Consider the following 14,715-nt stretch of genomic DNA (forward strand, 5'->3'; position numbering starts at 1 on the left):
ATCCACTAGAAGACGAAATTTCATTGAAAATCCATTTGAAGTCAAAATTTCACTTGCAAAACTTTAAATGGCTGTATCTCCTAAACTAAGCGTCCTAGAGGGAAATGGGCCTTAATTCGTGACACCATCAAAATATTAAAAATTTCATTGAAAATCCATTAGAAGTCGAAATTTCACTTGCAAAACTTAAAATGGCTGTATCTCCTAAACTAAGCGTCCTAGAGGGAAATGGGCCTTAATTCGTGACACCATCAAAAAATTCAAAATTTCATTGAAAATCCATTAGAAGTCGAAATTTCACTTGCAAAACTTAAAATGGCTGTATCTCCTAAACTAAGCGTCCTAAAGGGAAATGGGCCTTAATTCGTAACACCATCAAAAAATTAAATATTTCTTTGAAAATCTATTTGAAGTCAAAATTTCAGTTGGAAAACTTAAAATGGCTGTATCTCCTAAACTAAGCGTGCTAGAGGGAAATGGGCCTTAATTCGTGACACCATCAAAAAATTAAAAATTTCATTGAAAATCCACTAGAAGACGAAATTTCATTGAAAATCCATTTGAAGTCAAAATTTCACTTGCGTGACACCATCAAAAAATTAAAAATTTCATTGAAAATCCATTAGAAGTCGAAATTTCACTTGCTAAACTTAAAATGGCTGTATCTCCTAAACTAAGCGTCCTAGAGGGAAATGGGCCTTAATTCGTGATACCATCAAAAAATTAAAAATACCATTGAAAATCCATTAGAAACCCAAATTTCAGATAAAAAACTTAAAATGGCTATATCTCCTAAACTATGCATCCTAGAGTTAAATGGGCCTTAATTCGTGACACCATCAAAAAATTCAAAATTTTATTGAAAATCCATTAGAAATCGAAATTTCACTTGCAAAACTTAAAATGGCTGTATCTCCTAAACTAAGCGTCCTAGAGGGAAATGGGCCTTAATTCATGACACCATCAAAAAATTAAAAATTTCATTGAAAATCCATTAGATACCCAAATTTCAGATAAAAAACTTAAAATGGCTATATCTCCTAAACTAAGCGTCCTAGAGGGAAATGGGCCTTAATTCATGACACCATCAAAAAATTAAATATATCATTGAAAATCCATTAGAAACCCAAATTTCAGATAAAAAACTTAAAATAGCTATATCTCCTAAACTAAGCGTCCTAGAGGGAAATGGGCCTTAATTCGTGACACCATCCAAAAATTGAAAATTTCATTGAAAATCCATGAGAAATGGAAATTTCACTTGCAAAACTTAAAATGGCTGTATCTCCTAAACTAAGCGTCCTAGAGGGAAATGGGCCTTAATTCGTGACACCATCAAAAAATTCAAAATTTCATTGAAAATCCATTAGAAGTCGAAATTTCACTTGCAAAACTTAAAATGCCTATATCTCCTAAAGAAAGTGTCCTAGAAGGAAATGGGCCTTAATTCGTGACACCATCAAAAAATTAAAAATTTCACTGAAAATCTATTAGAAGTCGAAATTTCACTTGCAAAACTTAAAATGGCTGTATCTCCTAAACTATGCGTCCTAGAGGGAAATGGGCCTTAATTCGTGACACGATCAAAAAATTAAAAATTTCATTGAAAATCCATTAGAAGTCGAAATTTCACTTGCAAAACTTAAAATGGCTGTATCTCCTAAACTAAGCGTCCTAGAGGGAAATGGGCCTTAATTCGTGACACCATCAAAAAATTCAAAATTTCATTGAAAATCCATTAGAAGTCGAAATTTCACTTGCAAAACTTAAAATGGCTGTATCTCCTAAACTATGCGTCCTAGAGGGAAATGGGCCTTAATTCGTGACACCATCAAAAAATTCAAAATTTCATTGAAAATCCATTAGAAGTCGAAACTTCACTTGCAAAACTTAAAATGGCTGTATCTCCTAATCTAAGCGTCCTAGAGGGAAATGGGCCTTAATTCGTGACACCATCAAAAAATTAAAAATTTCATTGAAAATCCATTAGAAGTCGAAATTTCACTTGCAAAACTTAAAATGGCTGTATCTCCTAAACTAGGCGTCCTAGAGGGAAATGGGCCTTAATTCGTGACACCATCAAAAAATTCAAAATTTTATTGAAAATCCACTAGAAGACGAAATTTCATTGAAAATCCATTTGAAGTCAAAATTTCACTTGCAAAACTTTAAATGGCTGTATCTCCTAAACTAAGCGTCCTAGAGGGAAATGGGCCTTAATTCGCGACACCATCAAAATATTAAAAATTTCATTGAAAATCCATTAGAAGTCGAAATTTCACTTGCAAAACTTAAAATGAAGTCAAAATTTCACTTGCAAAACTTAAAATGGCTGTATCTCCTAAACTAAGCGTCCTAGATTGAAATGGGTCTTAATTCGTGACACCATCAAAAAATTCAAAATTTCATTGAAAATCCATTAGAAGTCGAAATTTCACTTGCAAAACTTAAAATAAAAAAATTAAAAATTTTATTGAAAATCCACTAGAAGACGAAATTTCATTGAAAATCCATTTGAAGTCAAAATTTCACTTGCAAAACTTTAAATGGCTGTATCTCCTAAACTAAGCGTCCTAGAGGGAAATGGGCCTTAATTCGTGACACCATCAAAATATTAAAAATTTCATTGAAAATCCATTAGAAGTCGAAATTTCACTTGCAAAACTTAAAATGGCTGTATCTCCTAAACTAAGCGTCCTAGAGGGAAATGGGCCTTAATTCGTGACACCATCAAAAAATTCAAAATTTCATTGAAAATCCATTAGAAGTCGAAATTTCACTTGCAAAACTTAAAATGGCTGTATCTCCTAAACTAAGCGTCCTAAAGGGAAATGGGCCTTTCATTGTAGTCCCATATTATTCCCGCCGGTAGACTTTTAACATATCCTTCGACTAACATGTCCGTTTAGGTGGTTTGGGGGGGCGTTACGGCCCACTTGAGACCTGGCCCCATATTGTGTTACATGTTTCGTATTCTACTCCATATAACCTATCATTTGAGCCCCATATTGGTCCCATTGGTTAACTTTTAATTTTGAGCGGTACTTTAAAGGGGAAGGGTCTGCCCCTCTCTCAATATCACAAAAAAATATTTAGCCGTTTACTCCTTCCAAACCATTTTACACAATCTGTGAACATTTCAGCCGTAGGAACTATATCAGAATTTGAAACAAGACGTGTAAATATGCTAAATTTATTGAATAAATATGGTAATTCAAAACCAAATCAACATAATCTTCAAAGTCACCAAAGTTATTGGTGTCAATTATTCTCAAAACGTCTATTTGTTAGTGCTCAAAAGCTTTGCAAGTCTCTTCACTTGGCAACTTAATTCTGCTAAATTACAATTTTAAACTTAAATTCAAACTCCCACAATATAAAATATATGCAAAATACCGCCCTCCAAAAAAAATTATCGCTTTTTGCAAACACCTAAATAATTCAGGAATTATAATTGCAAATTTCTAGGCTTGAAATGCCTGCCAAGTGTTGTGCTTTCCACGAAAGTAGCTTTTGGCAAAACGGCAAAAAAAAAAACAAAACAGAACAGCACCCAACAACAAATCAAAGCATTAAACGCAACAATCAAAGCCTTAAATCTTTTTATGCCACCTTTCTTCCCATTCTCGCCCACATCCCGCAAATCTCCCATTCTCTGTCGTTGAAACACCTATTCCAGAGCATATACAAACACATCATCCTAACACTGCCAAGTACTTTGCGCCATTTCCATATCGCGTGCAAAATTTAGTTCCCTAAACGATGAAAAGGTGGGAGAAGAAAAAGAAGGTTGGGAAAGAAACCAAAAAAAAAAAATTGGAAAACGTAATTTTTCCAAAGCTAAGTACATGGCTGCCATGGTTTTGTTCTAGTTTTCCTATTTGTAAAAGGACTAAACAAGAAAAATTTTTACTTTTTTTACCCACCACCATAGGATGGGGGTATACTAATCTAGTCAATCTGTTTGTAACACCTTGAAATATTCGTCTAAGACCCCATAAAGAAAACCTGGCTTATTCAGCCTGGCTGAATTAAAGTTTTCCCATGGAAAACCTTATTCAGCCTGGCTGAATTAAAGTTTTCCTATGGAAAACCTTATTCAGCCTGGCTGAATTAAAGTTTTCCTATGGAAAACCTTATTCAGCCTGGCTGAATTAAAGTTTTCCTATGGAAAACCTTATTCAGCCTGGCTGAATTAAAGTTTTCCTATGGAAAACCTTATTCAGCCTGGCTGAATTAAAGTTTTCCTATGGAAAACCTTATTCAGCCTGGCTGAATTAAAGTTTTCCTATGGAAAACCTTATTCAGCCTGGCTGAATTAAAGTTTTCCCATGGAAAACCTTATTCAGCCTGGCTGAATTAAAGTTTTCCTATGGTAAACCTTATTCAGCCTGGCTGAATTAAAGTTTTCCTATGGAAAACCTTATTCAGCCTGGCTGAATTAAAGTTTTCCTATGGAAAACCTTATTCAGCCTGGCTGAATTAAAGTTTTCCTATAGAAAACCTTATTCAGCCTGGCTGAATTAAAGTTTTCCTATGGAAAACCTTATTCAGCCTGGCTGAATTAAAGTTTTCCTATGGAAAACCTTATTCAGCCTGGCTGAATTAAAGTTTTCCTATGGAAAACCTTATTCAGCCTGGCTGAATTAAAGTTTTCCTATGGAAAACCTTATTCAGCCTGGCTGAATTAAAGTTTTCCTATGGAAAACCTTATTCAGCCTGGCTGAATTAAAGTTTTCCTATGGAAAACCTTATTCAGCCTGGCTGAATTAAAGTTTTCCTATGGAAAACCTTATTCAGCCTGGCTGAATTAAAGTTTTCCTATGGAAAACCTTATTCAGCCTGGCTGAATTAAAGTTTATATATATATAATTGTGAGATTGTTATAACCATGGTGGTGGGTATTCAAAGTTTGGCACGGCCGAACTTAACACGTTTTTACTTGTTGTTTCTAGCCCATGGAATAAGCGAATTCCTAGGGTGTTAACATACAATGCACACAAACGAAGTAATTTTTTTGAATTTGTATGTGCGAAATGAATATCTTTTGTCCGCTTTAGCAATAAACATTTCTGCATTTGTATAGAGCATGTTTTTCGTCTATACAGAAATTAGCCACGTAATTATCCTAACAACAAAAACAAAGGAAGATTGAAGAGTTGGAAGAAATTCGCTTGCCTTACCCAAAAAGGATGAAAAACAAAATAATCCAAGGCATTAATTATGTTGTTTGCTATTTTTTGTTGCCTAGTTGTCTCGATTTGTTTCGTTTTGTTTATTAGTATCCTTGATTTATAATCTTTCTGTTTGCGGGGAGAGAAGAAGGCGCCCAGCCATAACAAATTATAAGGTGTTATACGAGAACAAGGGGTGTTTATGCCCGAATGCATTATTTGAATGCTAGTTGTTGTTGTTGCTGTTGTAACCACATTTTCACTGGTGTGTTACATAAGTAGTTCGCATGTATCAATTTCGGCGCTAGAGGGTAGACTATAAGGAGCCTCATTTACATTAACTTATTAAAAAAAAAACAAGTAAAAGCGTGCTAAGTTCGGCGGGGCCAAATCTTATACACCCTCCACCATGGATCGCATTTGTCGAGTTCTTTTCCCGCCATCTCTTCTTAGGCAAAAAAGGATAAAAGAAAAGATTTGCTCAGCTATTAGAGCGATATCAAGATATGGTCCGGTTCGGACCACAGTTAAATTATATGTTGGAGACCTGTGTAAAATGTCAGCGAATTCGAATAAGAATTGCGCCCTTTAGGGGCTCAATAAGTAAAATAGAGGGATCGATTTATATGGAAGCTGTATCAGGTATTAGACCGATGCAGACCATAACAGACACGTATGTTAATGGTCATGCGAGGATCCGGCAAATCGGATAATATTTGCGACCTCTAGAGGCTCAAGAAGTCAAGATCCCAGATCGGTTTTTATGGCAGCTACATCAGGTTATAAACCGATTTGAACCTTATTTGGCACAGTTATTGAAAGTCATAATAAAATACGTCATGCAAAATTTCAGCCAAATCGGATAGGAATTGCGCCCTCTCCAAGCTCAAGAAGTTAAGTCCCCAGATCGGTTTACATGGCAGCTATATCAGGTTATGGACCGATTTAAACCATACTTGGCACAGTTGCTGGATATCATAGCGAAACAGGTCGTGCAAAATTTCATTTCAATCGGATGAGAATTGCGCCCTCTAGAGACTCAAGAAGTCAAGACCCAAGATCAGTTTATATGGCAGCTATATCAGGTTTTGGACCGATTTAAACCAACTTGGCACAGTTGTTGGATATCATAACAAAACATGTCGTGCAAAATTTCATTCCAATCACCCATTTTACGCCATTTTACTTGTTTCAAAGCAATTTCTTATAATTTTTTTTTATTTTCTCTCTTTCTCACTCTTTTCAGAATTCACAAGACTATTGCTCTAAAAAGTGGCGGCAAATGTATGAACCTCATTTGATACAACAAATATAAAACAACAACCTTTCTTCTTTAAAACAAAAAAAAAAACAATACAACAACAAATAAATTTATAAATAATATAATTATACTCAAATTTTTAACTTACAAATAAAACAAAAACAGACAGAGGAAAAACAAAAGCAGCAACAAGCAAATAATGCAACAAAAAATACAACAATTTTTATTAAATTAACTATGAATACGATAAACCATCAAAACAAAAACAATTATAATCAAAATTTATTTACATTTATATATGAAATATTTTGAATTAAACAAAAAAACAAAATTATGGGAATATAAAGCTAGAAGACTCTTCTTTAAAAGAAGTCTTCTATTTTTTCAAAAGCAAAACAAAAGTAACGGGAAAAAACAAAACTAAAATTATAAAAAAATTTAAAATTTTTGAAAAACCAAAAACACCACCTTATTAAGGGCAAATATATAAAAGAAAAAAACAAAACAAAAATTTACTATTGAAATTACAATATTTCTATAAAGAAATTTAAAATATATTTTTGTTAAGCTTAATGTTATTATACTATATATGAAAAACAAGGCAAAAAAAAACCAAAATTCTTAACAATATGGCTAAGAAAAAGAGCAACAAAAATTAGTTTAAGTTTTTATTTTTACATGCATACTATTATTATTACAAAACAAAATAAAACAAAAGCGAAGAAAACCCAAACAAAGATTTATAAAAACTTATATAAATGTTAAACAAAAAAAAAATAATTTACATAAATATACTTAATTTTTGTGTTGTTAATTTTAAGTTTATTTATAAAAACAAAAAAGATAACTCCTCAAAAGAAAAAAAAATATATATATATATATTTTTAAAACTATTAAAAATATCATGAAATACCAATAAACAAGAAAATGTTTATAAGAAAAGGCAAACAAACTATAATTTTAATAAATAAAATAATCAAAAAAAAAACACAAAAAAATATTGTTCGACTTTAGGCCATCAGGATTCACTGAATTGGTGAATCCTGTTAGGCCATTAAGAAAAAGGGAGTAAAGAGGAGAAAACAGTGTGGTTTGATAGTTTTAATTATACCCTCCACCATAGGATGGAGGTATACTAATTTCGTCATTCTGTTTGTAACACCTCGAAATATGCGTCTAAGACCCCATAAAGTAGTGTTCGCCATGTCATTTTAAGGCGATCTAGCCATGTCCGTCCGTCGAAAGAGTAAAGCTAGCCGCTAGAAATTTTGAACAAATACTTTTTATTAGTGAAGGTCAGTTGGGATTTTAAATGGGCCAATTGGATCCACGTTTTAATATAGCTGCCATTTAAACCGATCTTGGGTCTTGACTTCTTGAGCCTCTAGAGGGCGCAATTCTTATCCGATTGGAATGAAATTTTGCACGACGTGTTTTGGTATCCAATAACTACGCCAAGTATGGTTCAAATCGGTCCATAACCGGATATAGCTGTCATGTACACCGATCTTGGGTCTTGACTTCTTGAGCCTCTAGAGGGCGCAATTCTCGTCCGATTTAACTGAAATTTTGCACGTTGTGTTCTGGTAGTACTTCCAACAACTGCGCTTCGTATGGTTTACATCGGTCCATGTTTTGATATAGCTGCCATGTAAGCCGATCTTGGGTCTTGACTTCTTGAGCCACTAGATGGCGCAATTCTCGTCCGATTCAACTGAAATTTAGCACATAGTGTTTTGGTAGCACTTGCAACAACTACGCTAAGTGTGGTTTTAATCGGTCCATGATTTGATATAGCTGACATAAAAACCGATCTTGGGTCTTGACTTCCTGAGCCTCTAGAGGGCGCAATTCTCCCCTGATTTAACTTAAATTTTGCACGTGGCGTTTTGGTATCACTTTCAACAACTGTGCTAAGTATGATTTAAATCGGTTCATAACCTGATATAGCTGCCATATAAACCGATCTTGGATCTTGATTTCTTGAGCCAATCGAGCGCGCAATTCTCGTCCGATTTGTCTGAAATTTTGCACGAGGTGTTTTGTTATGACTTCCAATAACTGTGCTAAGTATGGCGTAAATCGGTATAGAACCTGATATAGCTGACATATAAACCGATCTGGGATCTTGACTTTTTGAACCTCTAGAGGTCGCAATTCTCAACCGATTTGGCTGAAATTTTGTACAAAGGCTTCTCTCATGACCTTCATACATACATACGTGTCTAATATGGTCTGAATCGATCAATAGCTTCATACAGCTCCCATATAAACCCATCTCCCGATTTTGCTTCTTGAGCCCCTACAAAGCGCAATTCTTATACGAATGAACTGAAATATCGCACAATGTCTTCTACAATGTTCAGCATTCATTTATGGTCCGAATCGGACTACAACTTGTTATAAAGCTCCAATAACAAACCAGTTGTTATTCTATATTCTATGTTTGTCTAAAAAGAGATACCGCGCATAGAACTCGACAAATGCGATCAATGGTGGAGGGTATATAAGATTCGGCCCGGCCGAACTTAGCACGCTCTTACTTATTGTCCATAAGTAGGTTAAGTTCGAAGATGGGCTATATCGGAGTATATCTTGATATAACTCTCATATAGACCGATCCCCCCATTAAGGGTCTTAGGCCCATAAAAGCCACATTTATTATCCGATTTTGCCAAAATTTGAGACAGTGAGTTATGTAAGGCCACTCGATATCTTTCTTCAATTTGCTCCAGATCGGTCCAGATTTGGATTTAGCTGCCATGTAGACCGATCTATCGTTTTAAGGTATTAGGCCCATAAAAGGTGCATTTGTTGTCCGATTTTGCCAAAATATGGGACAAAATCCGTGTCGGATATTCTGTCTAAATAAGACCATATTTCGATAAAGCTGCTATGGATGCATTTTTCACGGGATTATGACGAATGGTGATTTATATATATACCCGAGGTGGTGGATATCCATAGTTCCGCCCATTCGAACCTAACGCCTTTTTACTTGTCAAATATTAGATAACGCATTACGCCGCAAATGTTATTTTTTTATCGGAATTTTGGGACTTGTCTTTGATTGCTTTTAGGGCCTTAAGCTCTGCAGAAACATTTTCCTCATTTTCGTGATTGTGTTCCGAATCATTTTTTTGCTAAATCACACTTGCCATCGGGCAGCTAATTCTGCCTGCTCTGCAAGATTGCAATCTGGACTCATATTTAATCACATATTGATAAGAAGACTTATGTTGAATGATCATTTTTCAATCTATGATCTACGTTGATAGATCTATCAATTTTTGATCTCTCATTTTGATAGATCATTTTGTTGATCTATCACGTACAATAGCTGACTGTGACGCCTTTGACCATTAATAAATTGACAATAAAATTGTTTGACTAGGTCCCCGCTATTGACGATTTGCTTGGTATAACAAAATGAAAAAAATCCCCAAAATCTAAGTTTGGGGATTTGTTTCTTTTATGAGATTGGGGAATTATTTCATTATGAAAATGATTGGGAAAGAAGTCCCCCAAAATCGTAATTACTCCCCAAAAATATTGTAGTTGCTTTTTGTTTTCCATAGAGCATTTTGGGGACTTGTTTCATTTTTGATTTTGGGGGTTTATTTCATAGAGCCCTATTAAAAAGGAAGTCCATTATCATTGAGCTTTATCTTGAACCGGACAGCACTCATTGATGTTTGTGGACGAATTTGCCGTATGTATATGTGAATATAGATTCCATGACGTAAGACCAATAGATGGAGTTTTCACTAGCGAAATAACGAAGTAGGTATTCTCCTTATGATTGCTTATAATAATTTGTGTTTTTACAAGCGATTACTTTTTAGTCGTGACATAATTACCAGGTAGTGTACCGTAAACACCTGAGTACAATTTTTTCTCACGAAGTGCACTATCTGTCAAATAGTTTTGGTTGTGTGTGTGCATTCTAGTTAAGAACCATAACACACACAAACAACGAAAAATTGCACGAACTAGTAACATACTCAACATCAGAGTTGCATTAATCACTAATTTTGACAGATAGTGTATTGAATATTTTGTTGTTGGACAACTGCCACTACCTGGAAATGAATATATCTTGGCACACACAAACAACGAATAATACCGCGAACTAGTTACATACACAAAATCAGAGTTGCACTAATCACTGATTTTGACAAAAAGTGCACTCAATATTTTGTTGTTGGGCAACTGCCTGTAAATGAATATATCTTGCTTGCCAGCTTTAAATTTGAAAGCCGTTTTTATTTTAAATGTGTTCCACACACTGGTTTATGCCACCTTAAATGTTGATAAATAACTTATACCTCTCATAAAACTCTTTAGAAAATTCCAACAATTGCGAACTGATACGAAGCTTTTAAAAACAAGTGTCAATTTGTGTTAATCTCTTCTTTTCTCCCACAATACATTTTCTTGTGTGTGCAGCCTAAAAAGTAAAAAGTCGAACAATATTTTAAAAAAAAATATTTTTTTCGGATAAGTCTGAATGTGAGAGTGATACTTGTGTTAAGGGTGCTGCAATAATAATAGAAACTCAAACCGAAACCAATCGAATGTATTCTTCAAAAAGCTCTAACTAAAAGACAGAAAAAGAGCAGACAGAACTAACCTTAAATACACGAGAATCCATAAAGAAAGCAGAATGCTAAACAAACTAAAAAAACTCTAACCATAGTTCAAAAAAACAACAATGAGAGAACAAACCATTATAAAACACATTGTCACCAACAACAAACAATAATAAAAAGATATATGGAACATACCTACCACCACCACCACACCACCACATACTTAATAAAACTACAATATTTGTGTTATACCCTACTTTTGTGTTTGCTTCGGTGTTATATTCAATGACAAGACAACAAACGCATTGCTACATACTGAAAACAACAACAACAACAACATAGATGATCCCCAACAACAATAGAACAAAAACTACTACTGCAGAAATATATATATTTTAGTTATAAATATAACAACAACAACAACAAGAAACGCAACCACAAATTATGAATTATGTTTATAATCATAAACAAAACTAAAAAAAAAGCTTTTACTGGTGTTTTAATTAAAAAAGAAATCAAAGGCTAGCTTTGGGTAATGGTTTGTATCATGGCTAAATAACTGCAGGTTAGGTCACTTGCTGAAAACAATGAGTGGGAAGGCCCCATAAGGTTTTCAAAATTAAAATGACACAAATAGGAGAAAATGTCAACAAAGAATGAATGTAAAAACACAGCAAGTTGACATCCTCAAAGCTATCACTGCCAAAAATAAAAAAAAAGAATTGTATGTCGGCTGATCGCTTGAGACAACCTTAAAAGTGAATCCTGGGTTTGTATCAAGGGCCTGCACAACACCATTCATTTCTGCTTTCAAGACACACTAACAACCATAGAGTATTTCAAGAACTGAGCTCTTCGTTTAAAAATACAACATTGTAAGAGACTATTGAGAACTGAGTTAAACAGATAACTGGACACAAAGACTACGAGATGAGTGAATGTAAACAAGCAAAAAGGCATTAAGTTCGGCCGGGCCGAACTTTGGATACCCACCGTCTGGGGTATATATGTAAACCCCATTTCGTCACAATCCGGTGAAAATTGGATAACTTAAGCACCCAACTTCGGCACGGACATTGAGTGGTGTAATATATATGTAAGTCACTTTGTCCAATTTCAGTGAAATCGGATTATAAATGTGATTTTTTATGGGGCCAAGACTTTAAATCGAGGGATCGGTCTATATGGCAGTTATATCCAAATCTGAACCGATCTGGACCAAATTGAGGAGGGCTGTCGAACGGCCTAACACAACTCACTGTCCCAAATTTCGGCGAAATTGGACACTAAATGCTCCTTTTATGGGCCCAAAGCCTTAATCGAGAGATCGACCTATATGGACCGATCTGGGCCAAATTGAAGAAGGATATCAACGGTCCTAACACAACACACTGTCCCAAATTTTGGCGACAGTGGACAATAAATGCGCCTTTTATGGGCCCAAAACTTTAAATAGAGAAATCGGTATATATGGCAGCTATATTCAAATCTGGACCGATCTAGACCAAGGAAGATGTCGAAGGTCTAAACACATCTCACTGTCTCAAATTTGATGGGATTCGTTGTATGACCCGATGACTGGAAAATGGCCAGAGTGATCCCGCTATTGAAGCCTTAAAAGGACCCGAGTTTGGGGGAGTCGTACAGACCGATCGCCCTTCTCTCACCAGTAGCACAGACGCTTGAGGCATTACTCCTCCCGAGCCTCGTAGGATAATTTCCATTCGCCGATCATCCACATGGATTTCGATGACTGCATAGCACAACTGCTTTGCATGCCATCACCGCACACATTTGCCATAGCTTCAATCGGCCCAGGCCATGTGATAGGACGGCCCTCGTGGCACTGGACCTATCGAAGGCATTCGATACGGTCAGCCATGCCAAACATTGCCAACACGTCCCTCCAACCAGGCCGGAAACGCTGGGCCGCGAATTATCTGTGTGATCGCCAGTTATTTGTGGAATTTAGGGATAAGAAGTCGAAGCACCGTAGAGTGAAACAGGAAGGTCCCCAAGATGGGATGATATCTCCGGCACTGTTCAACCTCTACCTATCCTCCATTCCACCGTCTCCAGACGGCATAGAGATCGCATCATATGCGGACGATTGTACGATCATGGCATCAGGCCCCCACCGATTGTTGACATCTGCAATAGGTTGAACGTCTACCTCAACGAACTTGCCTCATATTTCGCTGCAAGAAATCTGAGGATATCTGCCACCAAATCTTCAGCCAAATTGTTCACCACAAATACGCGTGAGATGAATATTGAGCTGATTGTGATGGTCGATGCAGAAATGATTTCGACCATCAAGTGTCCCAAAATACTTGGTGTCACATTTGACAGCTCTCACACATTCTCCCCACATGCAACAGCAATTTGCGATAAAGTCAAAATTAGAAACAAGGTCCTCAAGTTACTTGCTGGCAGCACTTGGGGTGCAGACAAAAAAACCTTGTTGACCACGTACAAAGCAATTGGCCGGTCTGTGGTAAGTTATGCAACGCCAGTGTGTCTCGTCAACTTTGTGACACGCAGTGGAATAATATTCAGATCTGTCAGAATGCCGCCCTCCGAACTGCGACGGGCTGTCTCCTAAGTTCTCATGTGGACCACCTTCATCAGGAGGCAAAGATCATACCAGTGCGAAGACATAACTACATGCTGTCTAAGCAATACCTTTTGGACTGTTATCGCAGAGACCATCCAAATCATCATCTTGTCGATGGATATCCACCGCCCAGAAGTCTTAAGGTAGATCTAAATGATCTAGAGCGCGAGGTTCGGCGCTAAAAGAGAGAATCTCTCGATCAAGCGGGTCTAGACAACATTCATGCAGACACGGTAGCAGATGCGGTAAATGGCTACCGGGTGAATGTAGTCCTTGGAGAATGACCGCCTCTCAATGCGCCTGAAGAAATTGACGTCCCCGGCAAACCAGAGTAGTTCTGGCTCCATTACGTTCCGGCAGATGCAGCCGCCTTAACTACTACAGAGCAAGGATTGATGCCGACGTGCAAGATGTATGTCCCGATTGTAACCAGGGACCGCACGATACACGTCACCTGTTTAACTGCCCAGCCACACCCACTCGACTCAGACCTAGTCGCGGACAATCAGCGGAATCGAGCGGAGAATCTCAGTGAGAGTGAGGTCGGGTGGCACCAGCTCCTGCACAAATACTGAGTGCCTACGATGCTCAATATGACAAGGTGAGTTATTGGCGCCTTTAAATAACCAATGGCCACCTTTTTCCGCGGTGATCGATCCTTTGGACCGGAACGAGCTTGCACACTAACAATGAAAATGTGCTTAAAACAACAACAACCAAAATAAGGATGAAGACACAACAAACTGTTACAACAACAATAATAACCATAACTCCAGTTGAAGAACTAAGGAGAGAAACTCATGTTGTAGCAGTGTTGTACACTGAGGCGGCAGCCCTTGTCCATCGGGTCAATCCGGTACGTACAACGGGCTGCCATGGCATTGAGAGAAACTTATTTCACAACTATGTTACAAGATAGAGGCGCTCGCAAAATTTTGTTCGGCTAATGGTTCAAACGTACTGTGGCTGCCTAATAAGAAGTTTAGAAGTTTATTCCATATTACCTCAACATTCAGGAACAGAAGAAAGTTTTCTGCATATCAATGAGGGCTTGATACCACGCACCTATTC

At 36.6% G+C, this 14,715-nt stretch overlaps 1 protein-coding gene across 8 annotated transcripts in view; it reads left to right on the forward strand.

Moving 5' to 3' along the window:
* Positions 1-11,283, forward strand: part of LOC106094995 (calcium-binding protein E63-1) — a 272,836-nt gene extending 261,553 nt beyond the window's left edge. For all 8 annotated transcript variants that reach the window (XM_059360592.1, XM_059360590.1, XM_059360593.1 and 5 more), the window contains one exon: positions 6,421-11,283. In XM_059360592.1, the coding sequence (XP_059216575.1) occupies positions 6,421-6,443 (23 nt within the window). In that variant the 3' untranslated portion in view covers positions 6,444-11,283. The remainder of the gene's footprint in view (positions 1-6,420) is intronic.
* Positions 11,284-14,715: the final 3,432 nt, after the last annotated feature.

Source organism: Stomoxys calcitrans, chromosome 1, assembly GCF_963082655.1.
Source record: "Stomoxys calcitrans chromosome 1, idStoCalc2.1, whole genome shotgun sequence".
NCBI lineage: Eukaryota > Metazoa > Arthropoda > Insecta > Diptera > Muscidae > Stomoxys > Stomoxys calcitrans.